Source organism: Panulirus ornatus, chromosome 15 (assembly GCF_036320965.1).
Source record: "Panulirus ornatus isolate Po-2019 chromosome 15, ASM3632096v1, whole genome shotgun sequence".
In the NCBI taxonomy this organism is placed as follows: domain Eukaryota; kingdom Metazoa; phylum Arthropoda; class Malacostraca; order Decapoda; family Palinuridae; genus Panulirus; species Panulirus ornatus.
In genome coordinates this window covers 11,253,809-11,276,366 of record NC_092238.1, presented here as the reverse complement: position 1 = coordinate 11,276,366, position 22,558 = coordinate 11,253,809, and the positions used below count along the sequence as shown (strand labels likewise).

Below are 22,558 nucleotides of genomic sequence, written 5' to 3'. Positions count from 1 at the left end.
ACCACCTCCCGTTAACAAGCTATCCTCATAAGTCAGCTCAAGTCGGCACCACCAGGCCATCCGCCCTCTCTAACACAACCCTCATTATCACTGTCAAAAACCACGTTCGCCGCTCATCCTCATATACCCGAGAGATAAGCTTCGTATCACTCCTAATCCCCACCACACACACAGGGAACCCCATATCCAAAGATAAGGGGACGATTCAAACATATGAAGACCTGCAGACGAGCAAGTTAGTCTTCTGGACCACAGAGAGTGTCATCAGCCCCCCAGACATCAATACACAACCGGAACTACACACAACCATCAGGGCCAACACTCCTATCATAAACAGTCGGTAAACATTGAACCTCTCTCTCTCTCTCTCTCTCTCTCTCTCTCTCTCTCTCTCTCTCTCTCTCTCTCTCTCTCTCTCTCTCTCTCTCAAAAATTGAACCCTTACAAGAAAGGGCTCCTCGGGCAATTATATATATATATATATATATATATATATATATATATATATATATATATATATATATATATATATATATATATATATCTCACGTATTCCCTGCGTGTGGCAGAAGGCGACTAAATGGGGCAGGAGCGCTGGAAATCCTCCCCTCGTTTTACTTTTCCAAAAGAAGGAACGAAGAAGGGGGACATATGAGATTTCCCTCTAAGGCTCAGCCATCTGTTCTGAAACGCTACCTCGCTAACACAGGAAATGGCGAATATGAGAAAAATACATCAATTTTATCTATCTATTTATTATACATAATCGCTGTTTCCTGCGTTACCGAGATAGCGCCAGGAAACAGACGAGGAATGGCCCAACCACTCCCTCTCTCACACAAACACACACACACAGACACACACACACACACACACACACACACACACACACACACACATATATATATATATATATATATATATATATATATATATATATATATATACACATATATATTATCTCTGGGGATATGGGAGAAAGAATGCTGCCCAATATTCCCAGCGTGTCACAGGCGACTAAAACGGGTGGAAGCTGGTGGCTGGAAATCCTCCCCTCTTGTTTTCCCTAAAAAAAAAAAAAAAAAAGGAGGAGGAACAGAGAAGGGGGCCAGGTGAGGATTTTTCCCTCTACGGCTGTCATCTGTCCTTGACGCTACCTCGCTTATGCGGGAGACCATGTATGACTATATATATATATATATTTCCCTGGGGATAGGGGAGAAAGAATACTTCCCACGTATTCCCTGCGTGTCGTAGAAGGCGACTAAAAGGGAAGGGAGCGGGAGGCTGGAAATCCTCCCCTCTCGTTTTTTTTTTTTTTTCCCAAAAGAAGGAACAGAGAAGAGGGCCAGGTGAGGATATTCCCTCAAAGACCCAGTCCTCTGTTCTTAACGCTACCTCGCTATCGCGGGAAATGGCAAATAGTATGAAAGAAAAAAGAAATATATATATATATATATATATATATATATATATATATATATATATATATATATATATATATATATATATATATACACACACACACACACACACGAGACGGGGAAAAACATATTGGAAATGGAAGGAGTGACAAAAACTTTGAAGGCTCATGGCCTGAACGTGCACGAGGGTGAAAGGCATGCGAGGAAGAGAGGAAATCAGAACGATGTGTTATACAGAGGGCCATGTGCTGTCAATGGACCGCACCAAGGTATATGAAGCACACGGAGGAACCACGGAAAGGTCTGTGGGGCCTTGTTGCGGAAAGGAAGCTGTAATTTCAGCGAATTACACATGACAGGCTGGGTCTAGCGGACATTAAAGTGAAGAAAAATCAATGATTGACATCATTGAAGGAGCTAATTCTTCTACGAAATGAATATCGTTGCGTTCTAACATCAACCTACAAGGCAGGCCAAAATGCGTAATTAAAATGTGTTAAGAGATCTTTCACAGCCTCTGTTAATGTGGTGCAGCAACTAAATTACTGAGAACAGTTGAAATCTCTGAGGTTATACTCCCTGGAACGTAGACGGGAGAGGTACAGTGTCAGTAAAAAAGAGTCCGCACCTATATGTTTACACATATGATACACGGCTATGGTTTATTGAGGGTAAAAGCATATGACGCTCTAAAGGTGGAATAATCGTCCTTCTGGTCGCCGAGATTACTGATTTAAACAGTGTGATCAACAGCAAGCCGCCTCAATGTGCCTTAGGCTATCTTGAGGGAACAATGTCCTCCATTTACTATTCTAGGCTGTTCCTTCATTTTGGGAATTTCGTTTTGGGCATTGTATTTCTTCCAATCTGGTTGGCTCTTACCTTTCTGAGGAGGAGAAAACCAGAATTCTCGCCAAGAAGCACAAGTAAAAGTGGGAACACGTAAAATCTTTAGGCGCATTGGGCGCTCAGAACGCAAGATGAGGCGGCTGCCTCCTGAAACACCTCATCAGTGCCCAGCCTCCCTGAGGAAATGAAGATCCTATGGACCTAGAATACTTCAAGAACTTTGCCATCCATTTCCATGCCCCAAGTCATTTATCAAGTGGTGGTCCATTGAATGGATTACAATCTTATTCCGAATGGCAGTTCTAATAAGTTTATCAACTACTGACGTTAAGGTGATTGGATTATAATTCCCTGGCCGTAATCTATTACCACATTTGAAAATGGATGTTACATTATAAAGCTTCCAGTCCTATGGAACTTTCCTGTAGTAACTGACTTACTGAAGAGAGCAGCCAAAGGGTTTGGCTAACCCATTTTTCGCCTCATTCAGTGTCCTCGGATAATATTTTTTTGGCCAATTTGTTACATTTTGCGTCCATTTACTGTTGACACTTTATCTTCAACTCTTATGTCAATATGTTGCAAAATATTTTCCTCTCTTAACATTGGAACTAGATTCAGGGAATGAGCAGTATCTTTAATTGTAAATACAAACACAAAAAACTGTTTCAAAATCCTTCCCATTTCTTCGTTTAACAACTTTCAATTATCAAAGGACTAACTGACTGGATAATGACTCTCATGCTTGTAAGATATCCATAAAACTACTTTGGGTTTCTTTTATTTTTCAGCAATATAAGATTCATACTGAAGTTTCATTTCACGTACAAGTCTCTTCGTTTGTCTACGCAGACTCATATAATTTGCTTTCACATGCTGCTTATGAATGTCTCTCTGAGTTTCTTATATGCCGCTTTCGTAGAAAACAGACACTTCTTTATGTCATCGCTCCACCACCTTGGCTTCACACTGGAAAAAGACATTCATTCAACTGAGTGTTGGCACAAATGTTCCCTCCACTGCCGTAAAAGTTGAACTGAACCTCTCCCACGGTACGTCCATAACGCTTTCACTCATCATCCCAATTCTGTCTGCCAAACGCAAGGCGAAGATCTTTACATTCTGCAAGTCTAAAATTTGGTACTTTATCGTCACTCACATGCTGACCAGGACTGACGACAGCATGTCGCAGATGATCACTTGTACCACACTTTCCTCGGGGTTCAATATTGTTAATGAAGTCCTCATTTGTAGCTAGAACTAAATTCAATACATTCTCGACCCGAGTAGGTGTATCAACTAATTGCATTAAAGCACTATCAAGCAGAATTAGGTAAAGCCCACGCCCCGTGCTACTGGAAAGGGATTTTCCCCATTCCGGTAATGGTGCTAAAATCTCCTATGATGATCGAATCGTTTTCACTGTTAATTTCTGCCACCTAATCATAACATAAAGGTCTTCATTTACCTATGGGAGGATATGACAGCGAATGGAACCACGAGGAGCTAAACTGAGTCACAGAGGGTGAGGGCGCACAGGTCGTGGGCGCAGTGAGGAATGTGAAGAGAGAGAGGTCACTATCTAGGCATGTTTGAAAGTATATTAATCCCGACGGTGTTGTACGGATGCGAGACTTGGGCCCCGCCAAAGATTGTAAGCCAGAGGGGGAATGTGTTGGAAATTAAATGTCTTGAGCTCACGACAATGTGTGGTGTGAGCAGGATTAATCGAGTAAGAAATGATAGGGTAAGATTGAGTGGTTTCGGTGCACTGTATAAGACGGCGGAATACTGTAAATATGTTTCCCTGAACATAAGTTAACCTGAGTTTGTAACTTGAGAGAGGTGAGGTCGTCGAGAATGACCAGTGCCCTAATCCCTTCACCTGTTTCTTAATTCACTTGCCGGCCCCGCCCAGTGGCGGCTGGTATATTCTGGTTCTGTCTATTTGTACTCAGTCCTGACGATGTAATTATACGAAGGAGCTTGACACTTCGCATTTTCCCTTTCCTTTGTGGTGTTCTCTGTATATATATATATATATATATATATATATATATATATATATATATATATATATATACAGGGAGACAGGAAGAGAGTGTGAACAGACAGATTGGCAGGAGGGTTGGCGGGTTAGCATCGGGGATGAGGCACAGATCCTAAAATTCAAAAGAAAAGTAATGGAGGCCAGAGAGAAAAATAGGTCCTTTTGAGGGTTAGGCTGGTAGAAGTGGCCATATCCCACAACATCAGTGCCTGTAATGAGAGGGGCTTCCCGCAATGATGCACACTGTCTCCCATGAATGTTCTCACAAACTCGGTCGTTTCATCCACGAAGACTGTCACCCATAAAACCTCTTTACAGAAGTTTACAACACATAACGGTAAGCTAATAAAGGCCACGCAGGGAATGGAAGAGGGGGGCTAACCTGTGGCAAGGATGAAGGTTAATGATGACCAAGAACTGGACGCTAATCGAAGGAAGGGGGGCCGTGTGGGATGACGAAGAGAACAACGGAAAGACGATGGATGGTATGAAAAGGAGGAAAATGAACAGGGGAGAATGAAGGGTATGAAAAGGAGGAGAAATATTAACGGGGGGGGATGGATGGAGGGCATGAAAAGGGGAGGAATATTAACGGGGGGAACATGCTGACCAGAGCGGCGCCAGGGTGAGAAGTGAAAATACGAAGAGGAAAATAAACGCGCAACTTGTGAGTGAAATGATGAAGGTCTAGCAGGAGCCACAGGCGAGGTGCATGATGAAATGATGACGGCCGAGGGCTACTAGTGATCAGTGTATAGACGGCAGAAGTGAAGGACTGTACTGCAAGAAAAGACGGCAGCACAGACAGAAACGTGGACAGGGAATTTAACAGTTTCAGGATGACAATACCATGGCAGGCTACTCCTGCTGACTCCCTCGTAACAAACCTCGAGTTTCACATCCTCATCACGACATGGCTGGAGTGCACTGGAAACTGGCCAATAAATATGGACAACATAGGAATTAGGTTTATCAAAAGAGGCTACAAGGAGAATGAAGAGAGAAACGGCGGATACAGGAAATACGATGATAGAAACTCCGTCAGCAAGACACACAGGAAAAAATGCCGAGTTACAACATTTTCTCATGAATCCTTCGTGATGATAAAAGACAGGGAAGGACAAGGTGATGAGACAATGATAATTAGAGAATAGGAAACACAAAGAAGATTCTAAAGCGCATAACAGACAGGCACACAATTCAGACGTTGCTAAGGAAAATATGAAAAGTCCTATGTAAAATATATGCAACCCAAAGTGATCGAATATCCTCATTCAAAACTCCATTCTGTGACTTTGGAATTTTCATTTTGTTTACTGACGACCCATCGAAAGTAACATGATACCATTTGAATAAATCTGTGGGGAAATTCCTGAGGACCCCTCTGCCCAGTAGCGGGAGTTGGGGCCACACGCCACCATCTGCAACGTGGGCTGCCAGCCGATTTGACTGTCCCTAACAACAGCTAAAGAAACTGCTCATGGAAAAGCTATATCATATAAAGTGAGGCAAAGCGAAAGGGAAACATAAGTAATTAAAGAGGAACTGTAAAGAAGTTGGACGGCCAAGAATGTACTGAGGAATGAGTCTCCCTCGAGAGATGAAACGAAGAAGCAAGGACTACCAAGAAATTAAAGTATGTGAAATGCTGTATCAGAGTTACACTTCTGATTATCATGTTCTACAATACACGAAAAAAAAAGGGAATCCCTCGTGTAAATTGGTCTCAAGAAGCCAAGGACCATCAAGGCATCATTCATACAACACGTCTCCAATGGCACACCAAAACATCAACACAGGATGACATCTTACTTAAACCTTTATTAGCGCAAGCCATTAAAACAGAAATGACAGCAGCGCCACAGACCAACAGAACCTACACCACCCCTACCATCAACAACAATCATTCACCACCATCGACATTATATCACCAATATCATCACATCCACCACAATTATCACAACCATCAACAACCCATCAATCTCTTTACTATAAATAGCCGGGTTCGTGTGTCTCCTGTTTGTAGACACGTCGCGGAAGCTGCTAAACGAATGACGACTAAGCCCCATACACAGATGCCGATAATTCATCCACTTCCTTCACATGATAATAACTACCGGCTGCAAAGTGACATATTTTCGGGAAAAAATTCTTAGTTACTGTTGAGCAGGAAGGTTGTGCCGGCAACATGGGTAGTATGAAGATAACAATGGCAAGAGTGAAAGGTTACATCTATAAACACACCATGGCAACTGCCAGACGCACAAAAACTAACTCCATACACAGTTACCAATAAATTGTCCAACCTCTTGCTAGGACAGAAATTGCTGGCTGCTGGAGTGATACATTTATGGAAAAGTATGTGATTGGCAAGCGGGAAGGTTATGCTCGTGATATGGGAGGTATGGAGAGCAAAATGGAGGGGATGAATGGTTATAACACTGTAGAATGCTACTGCACCGTTCTCCGACGGTGTTGTAGGAGCGTCTGCTCAGTTTAAGTCCAAGTTCACAGATCAATGTCCAACTGGTCAGCATCAGCATTCGACTGGGTTTCTTCCGCACGTGTGATGTAATTTCTGGCCCTCCGCAGGAGCAAGCAGAGGAGGGCCGGAAGAGCCTGAATCTATTGGTTACTCTAACTACCACCACCGCCACCACGAACAGAAACAATGACCATTAACATCATTACGATCATCATGACAGGGACCACCATTCATTTTCACTACCACTAACACCTTCAAAACTAACTATTTCCACCACCAACAGCACAGACTACGAGGTAAAGCATAGCTATGGCCAACGCAAGTGTGTAAGAACCAGGAGGGGAAGATAACAACTGAGAAAAGTAAACCAGAAAAGGGAGAACAGGAAGTCACACGAAAGGGTGAGGTGCCACGTTAAGTGACAAAAGGTTAAAAGACAAGAGGGAGGCGGTTACAAGAAATGCTGACACGGGAAAGGGTGGGGGAAAGAGAATGCAAGAAGGGATAAGGAAGGAAATGGTCAAAAGAATGAAAGCAAAACTTATGGGGTCAGCACGTCTCTCTTCATGAACATTTACATGGTAACCGGGGGGACGGAAGAATATAAGGAATGACAACGAGAGGTAGAAAGGGATGACATTGGAATATCAGAGGAAGAGCTAAGTAATGGCGAGCAATGAGACACAATCTAAAACGGAGGAAGAGTAGAACGAGAGTTAAGCAGAGTGAGATGAGAAAGGGAATGCAGACTAAGAGACAGAAGAGAATGAAGGATGGAAGTGTGCAGTTGAGTGGAAGGTTCAGTGCTAGCGGAAATAGTGAGGCAGGTACATTGAACGACGGTAAAGTGATGGTGGAGAGTGAGGAAGGGTACAGTAATGGGGGAGAGTGAGGGAGGGTACAGTGATGGTGGAGAGTGAGGGAGGGATGACGTGTTCAGGTGTGGGCCGCCAGTCTGCCGGCGGCTGGGTCTGCGTTTCATGGACGTGGCCATCGAGGGATCAGGCCGCCTCACCCACTGCCATAAACCATTACAGCCACAACTAACCACCAGCTTACGGCCACCACTGCTCAGGGGCAGGCTAAGGGATAGGCAATGTGACCGGGAATGGGGGATATTTTTTCTTTTAATCTGACCATGAAAGGAGAGGGGAGAGGGGGGGTGGGGTCTTTCCTGAACGGGAAGGGATTTTTTTCCTTTTTTCTGACCGGGAAGGCAGGATTATTTCCCTTAACTATGAAGGAGAAGGATTCTATAAGTTGCTAACGCACAGGTTCTCCTGGCAAGTTCAGGAATACGATCAAATAATTCAACATCAGATATACATAAGGTTTGGAGAGTAAACTGCTGAGAGACTGCCGACTTCTCTACCATTGTCAGTACACGACAGCAATATCTGCCTCATGTACACAAGAAAATTATGATGAAAAAAAAAACAACTAGACTCCTGTGTCTCCCAAGTGTGATACGACTACGTTCATAATATCGACTGAACTATTGTTAATTTCCTCAGCCATGTGTTTCCTCTCAGTTATTCTGTCCACTCCTGCTACGTATTCTGGGTGAGGGTAAACGTTAACGCACCATCTCTCAGGGTTAGACTTTAGCTTATCGATAGTGACACAAAGCTGAATACTTCTGTGTCGAAGCAGACATTCTTGTAGGACAAAGCCTCGATCAATTTTCTGATACGAACATAAAATAAGCCACTACGACAGGTATGCAGCGCTGTAAACCACTATCCAGCAGTGGAAACCACAAACTTCTACAGCTCACGACCAAGTTATGTTTCCCCAACTCCCACTCTCCCCGTGTCCAGCCGGTCGCCAGTTGCCTGATGCGTTGCCACTTCCCCAGCTACCACGTGCACACCGACATGATCTGCATGTGGGTAACGACTTCTCCTGCCACCACGAGCACATCTGGACGCACTCCGTGCGCACTGCCACTTCCTCATGCACCAAGTGCATACCTACTAGGCGGCCTACATTTGGGTCGCCACATCTCAACAACAAACAGTTCTACAACAACGTTGATAGAATTCTGAAGTTCAACTGTTCAAAATGAGAAGCTTAATCATGCAATCCAACTCCATATCTTCTTCCTTTCCTGTCGCATTATCATTAAAGGTTGTAATTTCCAATCTGAACTTCATTAATCATACGATACTTAATAGCGTTTTGTAAATGTAGCAAACGCGGTATTAGCCTCTGATAGCAAGCCACAAATCAAGAGGACTTTACTCATTTTGTGGTATTTGAGTCCCTGTTTGTTGACAAAAATGAAAGACGGCACCAGACCACCAAGCTGTTGGGGTTATGCAGGCCTGAGGGCTGCGGACCCCAACAGCTTGGTCGACCAACTACCCAAATACACAAGCCTGCACCCAGCCAGAACCGTGGAGGTGAGGACCCCCGGAGACTCAACCAGGTATGTCTTGTTTCTACAGTGTTTAGGGCGGTTTATATGCCCGGCTCTGTAGAGCTTGGTGTAGCTCTCTGAGCTCCTGTATCATTTGGCAGACAAAAGACAGTGTCAATTCTCCCACCTTCACTCGACTTCGTGCTGAGGCTAATACAATTGTTTGACCACTTCGATGACTGAAATGGCATGTATGGCATGCGTGATCGTGACTCTATATGGTATATGCCCCATTGTCCCTGCTACATGTAGAGGATGTGCGACGGTGAGTGTAGCTGACGTGTGGTGCAGAGTGTAGAGGGTGTGCGACAGTGAATGTCGGGTTGTGCGACAGTGAGAGTATACAAGCTCTATGGAGAGGATACTGTCAAGGGCTTACGGCAGGGAAAGAGGGCGTGAAAAAATGAGAGTAAAAGGACGAAGGACGGTGAGTGAACAGGGTGCAAGACGGTGAGAGCTTTGAGAGCGTAAGAGAGTGTATAGGATGTAAGACGGTGAGAATGAAGTGGGCGTAAGACGGTGAGCAAGACGATCGTAAGACAGACAGTGTAGACGGGGTAAGACGGTGAGTTTTGAGGGCGTAAGACATTGAGAGTGTAGACCGTGTCAGACGGTGGGAGTGTAAAGGGGTAACAAGGTGAGAGTGTACATGGATAAAGACGACGAGAGCCTAGAAGGTGTAAGACAATGAATGAGAGCAGAGGAGGAAGTGGCAAGGCCGGAGAAGCTGTGAGGCACATAAGGAGCAGGAGACCTGGGACCACAGGCAGGGCAGCGTAAGCAAGACGGAGAGAGTGGGAGGGAGAGGTCACGGCGCGCCGACTGAGAGGGAGACAGGAGGAAGAATGAGAACGGGTGAGAGGATGCAGTAAAAGGAAATGAAATAAGAAAAGTCTGGAGAGTAGATCACGAGAAGAGGAACTGATAGTATAGAAGGAGCGGTGAGAGTGTAGGAAGAGGCAGGAAGAGTGAGAGAGAGGAGCAGGTTGCTGGCTTCTGACGTGGAAGGTGAGTGAGGTCAAAGGAGAATCAGGGTATCAGTAAAAGGGGAGGGAGAGTAAAAGAGAGTAAAGTGCAGGCAGTCAAAGAGAGAGAGAGGAGCAGCAGTGTCAGTGAGAGGAAAGGAGGAACAGGGCGTCAGTGAGAGGAAGGGAGGAGCAGGGTGTCACTGTGAGAGGAAGGGAGGAGCAGGGTGTCAGTGAGAGGATGGGAAGAGTAGGGTATCAGGCTCAGCGAGAGGCGGGAGAGGCTGTGGGATTACACTCCCGCCAATGAATAATAATGACCACTCGAGGAAAATAACAAAGTTGTCATTAACGGAAAAAGGATAATAGGGAACGTGAGGTGAGGCAGTATGAGGTAGTGTGATGGAGGTAAGGAGAGAGCAGTGTGAGGCGAACGGGAGGTAGGGCAGTATGAGGTAGTGTGAGGGAGGTAAGGAGAGAGCAGTGCGAGGCGAACGGGAGGTGGAGCAGTATGAAGGATGACAGGAGGTGGGACAGCGTTATGAAGGATAGGATGTGGGCGGATGGAAATAGAGGGAGACAAGACTCAGTGAGAGGAAATCGAGGAGGGCAGAGCGAGGCAACACAAGGAATAGAAAATGAGGAAGAGTAGGGGGGGGGGAGACAATAAATGGGATAGTGGGATGGAGGCTTCGAAGTGAGCTACGTCACAAGAGGGACCACAAGACTGGTTGGTGTGAGAAAGGAAATTGGGGTGCAGCAGTGCGAGGGAGAACATGGGATGGATATATATAATGGGAAACCTGATGGTCCAAATGACGAGGTTTATTTTCTTTGCCTTGACTGTGGTAGAAACAGAACTGTAAAGCAGAAAGCACCACCCCACCCACCTCTTCCTCTGGCTTAACTACCGAAATACCATGTAGTTTGGGGGGGAGGGGGGGGAAGCAAACGGTCATGGAAATTTTAAAAGAAAGTGTGAACGGGGAAAAAAAGTTCCCTACCAGTTGAAACAAACGGCTGCACTGGGGCTGGATTCTGAAAAAGAAAGACAAGGTTTAGTGATACTTCCTTTAGTAAGACTGTTTGCTGATAACAAATATTACTGAAGTATCTGTCCAGCCTTGATGTGAAGATATTGATAGTCTCTGCATGTACTACCATCTGCAGGTAGTGTATTGCCATGTTCTACGACTCTACTGCTAAAACAACCTTGGTCCACGTTTCTTTTACATCTCCTTCCTTTCATCTTCACACTGTGTTTTCTGGTCTTTGTCTAAAGTGAAAGAAATTTTCTAATTCTGTGAAATCATTTAATAACATGAAAATTTCTATCAAACCATCTCGAAATCTGCGCTTTTACAGAGAATAATTAATGTTTATGAATATGGTCTCATTAGAATATTATAAAGTTTTTGAATGTGTTCTCATACGACATTTTTTCTGAGAAGGAATTAGTTTGGTGTCTCTTGTCTGAATTCATTCTAGTTTTTCTAGTTTGGTGACCAAAACTGAACAGCGCATTCCAAACAGGGTCTGAGTAGGACGTTATAAACAGCCACTGTTGTATCCTTAGTTTAACAGTTTATATTTCGAGCAATTAACCCAAGAATCCTGTTGGCTTTACCGTACGCAGCTGGGTATTGTTTTCCGTAATTAATGTCATAAAGTCTCTCCAAGGGTCTCTTTCTTCTTTAAATTCAACAAATGATTTACCAAGCAGTATTTATTCGTCATTCGTATTTCTAGTGCCTGAATGCATTAACTGCATTTGCCTACAATGAAATTCACTTGCCATGTCTCTGCCCACTCCAAGTTTCGAAATTCTACTTGTGAGACTCGTCTCCCAGTCGTAAAAGTGGGTGATGAAAAATGTGGGTCCTCAGGACTGTGCTAGTCACGTTTGGGTCCTAGGACTGTGCTAGGCACGTGTAGGTCCTAGGACTGTGGTTGTCACGTGAGGGTCATAGGACTGTGGTTGTCACGTGAGGGTCCTAGGCCTGAGGTCTTCACGTGAGGGCCCTACGACTCTGTTCGTCATGCTTGAAGCCAATCGGATGCTTCCCCGTCTAATACAGTTCGTTGTCTCCTTTCTGAAAGCCAGCCTGCGAACCCAGCACAGAATTAATCTAATCATTAGAGCTACGAGTTTTAATTCTACTTAGCAAATCTTTTACGAGGTCGGAAGTTTTAATAAAGTCCAAGTATATAACATGTGAGGGTATTTTGGAGTCCCAGTCATTATGCTGATCTAGGAAGTTAAAAGTGTTCTATAATTATTGTTTCTAACACTTCTAGAACTGAAGTAAGACTAATGGGACGGTAGTTCAGAATTATATGCTATTCCCTATTAGGCTTATCTACATATCTGAGTATTCTACGGCATTTATTGTCTTTTAAATCCTAGGTTTTTTTTCAATGCCCGGCAATGTACTGCCAGTGGTATCTTTTGACGAATTTTCGTTGATAAAAAATACCAATCAAAACACTTGCCTAAAACGAAGCCATTTTTCTAGTGTCGCTTGTTGTAGTGCCATTATCATATAATAATTAGCTAAGAGTATCCTTTGACTTTTTCCCCAACATATTAGCAGAGTCAGGCCCTCTGGGTTCTCGTCTGCTCGCTTCTGTGGAGTGCTACCACACCCGCTTTTACCACTACCAAGCCTTTCCACCTTGGCCATTACACTCTCTCTCACCATCACCACTCTGTCCACCCTCCCTTGCCACAACATCCTCCCTCACTATTACTCAACCCTCTTTCACCACCCATACTCCATCCCTGGCTTCAAAATCCTCCCTCACCACTATCACGCTCTTTGTTTGGTCACCACACCCTCCCTTCCTCCCCGTACCTACCACACGCACCTTTGACCACTAATAACTTTCCTCCCTAGCTACCACATCTTCACCAACACCACCACTCCATCCCTCCCAGAGCCCCACACCCTGAACGGCGGAATGGCATTGGTCGGCAGTAAAACCACTTCTCATGCTATTTTCTTGTTTCATACTTCCTATTTTGTCGAAACAAACTTCCCGTTTCACAGTATTTCTTTTTTTTCTGAAAACATCAACATAAGTATCTATCCTGTCACGGAAATGGATGAATTTCTGAGAGCCGCGTATGGCGGTTAGTTATTGTGCATCTGGCTACTTCCCCGGCGTGTTAACTGATAAACTGAGAAAAGACAGAACAGCTCCTTTATAATACAGTTTCAAAGATTTCTATAGGGATGCGACAAATTCAACTTTCAAAGTTTTTCTTGCTGGTTCTGATTTCCTACCTCCACTCCCTTTGTAATCTTATACACATTGCATGGTCCTGTTTGTTGCCACTTGACATACCCTGTAAATCCTTCTTTTACGTTTAATTAAAACATCAATTTCTTTGGTCATCCAACCTGGCTCCTCTCTTCTCACCTCTCTTGGGACCACGTCTAAGCGTCTGATCCATTTACGTTACCTGAGACGTGGAGCAATCTGGGGAAGTGTGGCGATGAATGGGAGCGAAGCAGAGTGAAGGAGAATTAGAGATGGAATAGTGTGAAGAAGGAAGGGGTGAGGGAGAGAGAGGGAGTTCACGAGATGCGGTTAAGTGTGAGGAATGAATGGGGGTGAAACAGAGCGAGGGAGGGCAAGAGACTGAGTAATGTGAAGAAGGAATGGGAGCGAGGCAGAGCGGAGGAGAACTGGAGATGGAAAAGTCTGAGGATGGAAGGGGGTGAGGCAATGTGAAAGAAGTCTAAGGTAAGTTAGTGTGATGGATGGAGAGAGGCTATGGCAGTGGCTAGTGTGACGGAAGAGAGGAGAGGACACTGTGAAACACGAAAGATGATGTTGTGCGAGAGGAGACATGAGGCGAAGCCATGTGAAACAGGAAATGAAAAGAGTGCTACGGAGGATAGATGGGGTAGTATGATGAAGTTCGAAGGTGGAAGAGTAAACGACTGGACTATGAGTATAGCAGTGAGTGAGACTGGTAGGAGGTAGTGTTGGAAAGGAATGGTATGAGAAAATAAGTAAGTTCGTATGGAGGGGCAGCGTGAAGGGGGAAAAGGGGGCAGTGTAAGGAAAGAGGACAGTGTATGTGAGAAAAGGGGCAGTGTGTGGGATTGGCAGTGAGAGGGAGGAGAAGCAATGTTTGGGAAGAGTGGCATTGTAAGGGAGAGGAATGACACTGTGATACAGAAGGGGCTGTGTGGGGAAGGAAAGGCTCAGTGAAGGGTGAAAATGGATGCAAGCGAGGAAATGGAGTGTCAGTTAAGATAGGCAGTGAGTATCGATTATCAAATACGAGGGTAGAAGGGAGTACTAGGTAGAAAGGAAAATGCTCAAAGGGGAAAACAGTATGGAAGTAATAGAAATATCAAAGAGGAGTGAGAGAGAGGGAGGGAGGGTGAGAGACAGCCAGCACGAAAGAATGATGTGAAATGTGAGGGAGGACGGGGAGAAAAGACGGATGGCGGAAGTGTAAGTGGATACGGTGAGTATGTTGTAGAAGAAGTCGTGTGAGGGAAGACGAGATGTACTAGAGTAGGGACAGGAGAAGGCGAAGGACTAGAAATGTGAGGGAGAAGAGAGAGAGAGAGGGCGGAGGAAGGGCAGCATGAGGGAGGACGGGATAGTAAAGAAGGCTGGCAGGCAGTGATAACGAAGGATCACCGGAAGGGAGCAGCGAGAAGCAGGCAGGAGAAGCAGTAAAGTGAGTGAGTGAGTGAGTGAGTGAGGGAAGGGAGGGAGGGAGTGTGATAGGCAGGGTGTCCTTGCCGTGAGAGCTCGGGGCGACCACCGCTCACAAGGTCACCAGCACGCTCACCTCACGCTTCCTTCCTCACCGCCCCACAACGCTTCTTTCCCCCATCTCTCTCTCTCTCTCTCTCTCTCTCTCTCTCTCTCTCTCTCTCTCTCTCTCTCTCTCTCTCTCTCTCTCTCCTTTAAAACACGTCCACTTAGCTGGCTTACTCCCCAGTACAATTTCCTTTATCCTTTCAATTTCCTATATATATTTCATTATCAATATAAGCACCGCCAACTCTACCTGAGCACCCTGGTCATATATGACCTCCTAACTGGCGTATGCACCCAGCTCCTTCAGCAACTCCAATCCCTACATACATCTACAATCCCCTCTCTCCGCCGTTAACTCCCACTAAGTACAACTAATTCCCTCCATGGACCTCCAATTCCCCCTCTAACTAAATTCTGCAAAAAGAACGTATTCCATTTATGCACCTACAAACCCTTAACTCTCTCCGCCTCACTCAATGTTACTCCATCTTGCCCACAGCAAGAGTAAAACCCTCTCCTGATATCGCGATACGTCAATATACCCCACCAGACTCCGGACCCGCTGCAGTATTCCTAACATGATCGATAAGCAGCGTCATCCTCCCACTCGGCCACCACACCTGACCAAGTCTCCACCACGCCACGTACATTCATACATGGTACTCGTGTATCCTTGTTTGGTCTAGCATTTCCTTATCTGGCCATCTACACCCTTACTTGGTTTAATGCACCCTCATCTAGCCACGTACCCATCTGTGCTCGTCTTCATATGTACGTACATCATCTCTATACGACCACATCCTTACCTGGCTCCGTTCCATCCTAACCACGTCCTTACCTACTCACGTTCTATCCTATCCATATCCTTACCTGGTCCTGTTTCACCCTGATCATATCCTTGTTTGAACACGCCCCAACCTGACAGCATAGCAGCTTAATAACACGTTTCAACCTTACCAAGCCTCTGTTAAGCCCTCCTTAGCTATACACAACCATCAGATTAACTTTCATGTATACATTCAATGAATTGATACTTATTCACTTTATCTTTCCCCGCCTACCTATTAACCTACCTCTGTACAACACCTCACCTTCCTCCTCTCCTTCATTATATTAGACCAGCCGGACATTCCTTGACTGGGTCTTGCGCTTCACTTGAGACTAAATTAATACTCGTCACCTTATGCCATTACCAATCCACTTTATCTTAATTTCCTCTCGTCCCTACACCCTCACCATTCTGTCTTCCTCTTCCCCTTTCCTTCAGAGCCTCCGACTGACTTCTTTCCTTAACCTCTCCCTTACCTACTTAATTTCTGTTTCGTCTCACCACTTTCCTTAACCCCCCCTAAACCACCACCACCACCCCCTTACCTCATCGCCTTCCTGTGCCTCTCCACCTTACCTCCCTCTCCTCTTTCGCTCCTCTTCTCACTCTATCTCCACCTTTTCTTTCACTCCACAGCAGGCCTCTACTTTTGCCTTTCAACCCTCCCCTACAAAGACAACGGTACATAAAACAACAATGAACTAGAGAGCGATAGGAACTACTATTGTCCAACACTAAAATGAACAATAAATCTCGTACAGTCTGGATTGGGTCGTTGGTCGACCAAGCTGTTAGAAGCTGCAGTTCTCAGGCCACAACCCCACAGCAGGGATAGTCTGGTACACTTTGTATGTCCTAGTCGAATGCACTATTGAGTTCCTCTACCAAGCACTCCATGCTCTTTCTGATGGTAGATGGCAAGACACTGAAGAGTCTTGGGCCCAGGATGCTTAAGATGTCTCTTTTTGTGCATATCACACCTTTGGATTTCAGAGGTAGTATCATACAAAGTCTTCCATGACTGTCATGCCAATAGGATGCTATTTCCGAAAGTAAGTCAGGAACAAAACCTAAATTTTTCAAGTATGGACGACTTCTCCCTCTCCCGTCTGCGTTCGAAGGGGTATGGCCTCAAGAGATTTCAGTCGTTCCCAGTAATTTACTTACATTACCACATTAACATGGGCTGTGTATCTCTGGACACTTTCTAAATCCGCAGTTTCGCCCGCCTTGTAGAGTGACATCAGAACGCAACAATACTGAACTCGTCAAAGAACTAGCGCACTGAATGATGTCATCAATGGTTTTTCTTCCCTTGTCTTGAAGGTCCGCAAGATCCACCCTGCCACCCTTCTGCACGAGGCAACCGTTGTTTCGTTGTGTTCGCTGAAGGTGAGGTCGTTATACATTATTACCCCAAGGTTTTTCATATTCATCTGGCTTAGAGTAGCGTCTGTGTCTGAACAGTATATTTTTTTCCCATTTCTTCATTTTCCACATAACGAAGGGGTTGCAAATGATCTCCAATGAAAAGTTTCTTCTTCTTCTTGGTTGTCCTGTTAATGGCTTCGTTAATATCATTTTGTAGCCTTCCGGCATCATCTATTGATGTGATTTTCATACTTATTCTTGTAGCATCTGAAAAGAATGACGTGTAATTATCTATCGTGTTTGCGTCATTGTCCGATATATGAGTGAGGAAAACTTGGGGTACAAGTACAGTTCCTTGGGGACTGAGCTTTACATCATGGAAGCGCCGTAGATGGCATAGCTTACAACTATGTGTTGTGAGCTGTTAGTTAAAAGCTGTGTATTCATTTCAATTTTTTCCGGTTATTCCCATCTTTCGCAATGTTAAGTGCAATGAAACCATGGTCACATTTGTCAGACGTTTTGGCAAAATGCGTGTCAATCACGCCAGCATTTTCTTTTGTTTTCCAGAGTTTCAACAATCCCATCACAATGGTCAAGCAACCGAGAGATGCAAGATCTTTCCGCCCTGAAACCATGTTGTCCTGTGTCATGTAGCTTGTTCACATCCATAAAATCAGTGAGCTTGCCTCATAGGATTCTTTCGAAGATTTTAATGATCTGCGATGTTAATGCCATCGGTCGATAGCTCTATGAGGTTGTTTTGTTCCCGCTTTTGTGGACTGGGGCGATGTGGGTCAGTTTCAGACTCTCGAGAATGATGCCAGAATCTAGACTTTTTCTCCAGAGGACATTCAGTGCAAGTGCTGGAACCGTCTTGCATTTCTTTTAAAAGATTGAGTTCCGTATGTCTGGGCCTGGGACTGAGTGCACGGACATGCTCCCAATATCTCTCTCGATATCTCGTGTTGAGAAGGTGATATTTGCTATGTACACAATGGGGGATTACTGTTTAGGAAGAAGTCTGTTGGGTCATTTATTTCTTATGTTGTTTTTGGCTCGCTGAATACCGATTCATACCGCCATTTTAGGATCTCAATCATCTCATCTTGGCCGTGGTCTTTAAGCAGTCAAATGGAGTTTGTGGTCCTGGATTTGCGTTTTGCATACGAGTATTTTGGGTTATTTCATCTATGGCTTTCTTCTTCGTTTTCCTGTGTTTCAGATGACATTTTCAGTTTATGGTCAATGTCCGATAATTCACTTGATAGGTTCTTTCCTTTGCTGGGTGAGCTGCGGCTTCTTTAGAAGATCTGCAACCCCTTTTCGCCCCCTGGAAAGTGGTCGTCTTCCTCGTTCTACCCTAAAGTTTTTGTGTTTTCTCGTTGGTATATGTCTGTTGCATGTTTGGAATACCTAAGTGCTCGTGTCATTTGCACATTTCTCCTCTGTTCTGGTACTCGGCAGGGTCTCCCACTGTGTCGCGTCGTACACATCTCATTAATCAAATACTCTCATGTTATCAGTTACTACTGAAACTGACATGATTGAAAACTCCACTGTTCCATATGCTCTGAATAGGCAGTTAAGCTTCCAAGCATTTATCTTTAATTCAATCAAGTTATCGGAGTACTGGATGTGAGAGATGACATCACATATTAGGTTTACATTATTTGTAGAGATCCATAAAGTTATCTCCTCTGGTTGGTTTTGTTATGTGTTGGCTGATTAATTTTTCACATTTCGGAATACCTTTTTACATCTACTGCTTACAGTGTCAGTATCTTCCTTAAGTATGTTATTTCCTGCTTGTCTGTATTTAGTGAGTGGTTGGCTGAAGTCTCATAAGACAAGTATATTTGGGACTGGGTTTCAGAGAAGCTTGACACATGAATCTGTGCTTTTTATAGGTTCCGTAAATTTATGGGGCTTTGCATCTGGTGGTCTGAAGATTAACGCAATGACCAGGTACGGATTTTCAATCCTGACAACGAGTGCTGCTTCTGAATCATTCGAAAGTTTCAGTTGTTACAAGTGTATCTACTATATGCAGTGCCACCCCACATGATCGAGTCTTGTAAAGGATGTAATATGGGATCCGCACCTCACTACTCAGATGGATCTTTGGTGAGTTTTTCAGTGATGGGAGCAATTACTTCACTTGACTTGTTTAGCAAGCCACTCATTAATGGTATCTTATTTGTTCTATGTGATTTGTCATTATATGATGGCATATACGAAGAACGTTACATGACTTGTTTCTATTGATTTGGGAGTTAGTGCTCAGTTCAGCTGGCTTTGGCACAGTGCTTTCACTTCCCTCACCATTCTGAAGAGGAAGGCCAGTGAAATTATCTCCACTGGTAGTTCTTCCCTGCCTTTGATTGGCCCTACGTCTGTTACTTAAACAGAACGTATATTTTGATGGGCACCAGGGATATGTCGCATTGCCCCTGATATATGGTGGTTCTCACAGTATACAGCGTCTCAACCAACTATAATCCTGATCAAAAAACCTTATAACCGAGCAAACCAATACTCCTGAACCGCCACAACCATGACGCCATCCTGATCCTACCACTATCTCTACAACCATCCCCAAAGTATTGCTATTACCTTCACACTACCACCACTCCCCAACTAGCAATACAGCTGTTACCTTCACATTATCACCACAGCTTAGCCTACCATAATACTGCTGTCTTCACACTACATCAAATCACCTGTACAAAACCAGCACATTACCACCCTTTCCTCATCAACACCCTAACATTATTCCCACAATATCAAAACAATAATGATCTTTCCACCACTCTGACACCCGACAGCCATCAATACTACACCACCCCACAACCACCAACCCACACACTCGATAACTTCATCACGTGGGCGATTAATATTCCCAGCGAGAGGTGGTTGTTAAGAGAGCCGAGGTATACCGTGTTACGCTGCGGCTAATCGTTGGCATCACCTGGGTGGTGGTGTCCGTCTGGTTGGTTCCTTGGTGACTGCCATGCTACGTTAAGTCAACTCTCACTACTCATCCTGCTCTCTTACGATGCAGCTCTCGCTCACTGTCCTCTTACCTCAACCTCTCACTCTTACTCAACCTCTCAACTCTCTCACTTTGTTCTACACGGTGCTCCTGCTCTTACCCGTATACTCGTCCTCTCACAGCTTCTGTTTTCCTCCTCACTGTTACTTTCACCAATATTCTCCCATCATGCTCACGTGTCCTATTGGTAAGCTTGATACTTTTCCGTCCCCCTTCAACTACCTCCTCCTCCTCCTCCTCCTTCTCCTCCTCCCCACACACTGGCATTACCACCACACTGGCTTTACTGACCCTGTACCCCAAAATTGCGGACTTGACCCTCCCCAACACGTTACACTTACGTTATCCGGCACGAGTGATACAACCTTTCCCAGGCACCTCTGACTCGTCCCTCCCCCATAAATACTACACTCACCCTCAATCAACACGCTGTACTTGTCCCCTCACAACATGCTGGATTTCCCCCTCCCTGCTCACGGTGGACGTGTTTCTACCCCATTCACAGTGGAACTGCCTTCTCCTTTACTATCCTCTACATACACGAGACTAATATCAAAGATGCTTGTTCTTGTCTTCCATCATATAAGCTCGTCACAGATCACCAAACCTTCTGGCATCTGACTTTCCCACGTGCATACGTACTTTACGTACTCGGTGAGAGGTTGACGAGTCTCCTCTCCACGCTGGACTTACCCTCTCCCATGCTCAACGCGTCGGGCTTGTCCCCTGCCAGCTATAGCTATGTGCCCCACCGAGGCCATGCCCTTGGAGCTCTCTCATGTGTCTCCCACAGTCCACGTCTCAGATTCCGCGCTGTTCATATGCTGTCTATTAGAGTACGAGGTCACTCTTTTTCTATTACTAACTTACCATCCCACAGGAGAAAACTATGCATAATCGAGTTATGGAAATAAGAACCAAATTTCTGACATAAGTAACATGCACCACACTTGCGCCTCTTGCGGTGTCCGGAGTGTTTCGGTCTTCTTAAGGTCTCTCCCTGCCAGCGTCACTCTCTTTCCATGGGTATGAGGAGGAATTGTGACGGCAGTGTGGCAGCACTACAATGGCTGTCAAATCTCATTCTTTTTGGTCCAAGTTGCTATCTTTTCATTTTCGCCTCACAAGTGGGCTGCTGACATCAAGTCTACAAGCATCTCATTCATACTATGTTCTCCTAACTCTAGGTTTTCCCCTCAGGTGAGCGCTAAGCGGTAGCCCTGTCTTGTGCCATAATCTCGTCGTAAGCACTGGCATGTCCATCCTCTCTCTCTCTCTCTCTCTCTCTCTCTCTCTCTCTCTCTCTCTCAATTCCTACCCATGCCTCTACTCCTAATCCATGAAATATCTGTGTCAGATTCCAGTATGAACTATGATTTCTCTTGGGATCAATATCTGTCAAACGTTTGATGGATCGGTTACCGCCCACAGGTAGGGCAAGTACGTTTCTGTTTCCCCCGTGAAATTCCCCGAGTCATGTACAATGGTACTGAAGTGTATTTGAAATTCTTTTTTGTTACTATATTCCATTAGATTTACCAGCACTTTCCATCACCAGCAAGCAGCTACCGGCAAGTGAATATTATTCTTTGAAAACGACCCCAGCAGGGATGGGCCACCAGACTGGTGTTGAATCACCTTCCTACGCTCCAAGCTGCAACAGAACTAAAAACTTGGCTTTCAAGTAGAATGGTTTAAAAAAAAAAAACTCATAAGCATTAGAAATACTCTTCTTCTCTGCAAACTATATATTTCATACAATCACACACACACCTCCCCTAAGTTATCAATGCTTAACGAGTACGCATTCACAAGCTTTAACAAGGCAATACAGGGTAAGTCAGCTGAATACTTCCAATTCCATCACGCTCGGATCAGTCGACAAGTGGTGGTGGGTGCAGGCAGACCAAATGCAGCTACCTACCACTAATCCCACCGAGAAGCACCAACCAACCCACCTCCTCAAACAACTCCTACACCATCTTTTTTTTTTTTCACAACCCCAGCACCATCTCTTTTTTCACAACTGCTGCACCATCTTTTTTTCACAACTCCAGCACCATCTTTTTTCACAACTCCAGCACCATCTTTTTTCACAACTCCTGCACCATCTTTTTTTTCTTCTTTCGTCTCCTGAACGAGTCACACCTGCAGCCGATGCTGGCTCTTTCTACATCTCCTACACCACCTCTCATACTGTTCATCTTCGGAATAGCTTACTGTTTCAGTTGCTGCTGCTTCTCTCCTCCTGCGCCCACCGTTGGTAAACATATGTTGGCAGTCAGCCTTGCTTGTGAACTACAAAGTTGGTGTTCAG

General features: G+C 44.8%; 1 protein-coding gene across 22 annotated transcripts in view; it reads right to left on the bottom strand.

The window, feature by feature from the left end:
* The window catches only part of LOC139753727 (uncharacterized), a 1,039,260-nt gene that overhangs the window by 609,971 nt on the left and 406,731 nt on the right, over nucleotides 1-22,558 (bottom strand). For 3 of the 22 annotated variants that reach the window (XM_071670497.1, XM_071670496.1, XM_071670498.1), the window contains one exon: nucleotides 11,200-11,233. The exons of the other annotated variants lie outside the window; for them this stretch is intronic. In XM_071670497.1, the coding sequence (XP_071526598.1) occupies nucleotides 11,200-11,233 (34 nt within the window). The remainder of the gene's footprint in view (nucleotides 1-11,199; nucleotides 11,234-22,558) is intronic. 22 annotated transcript variants of the gene reach the window in all.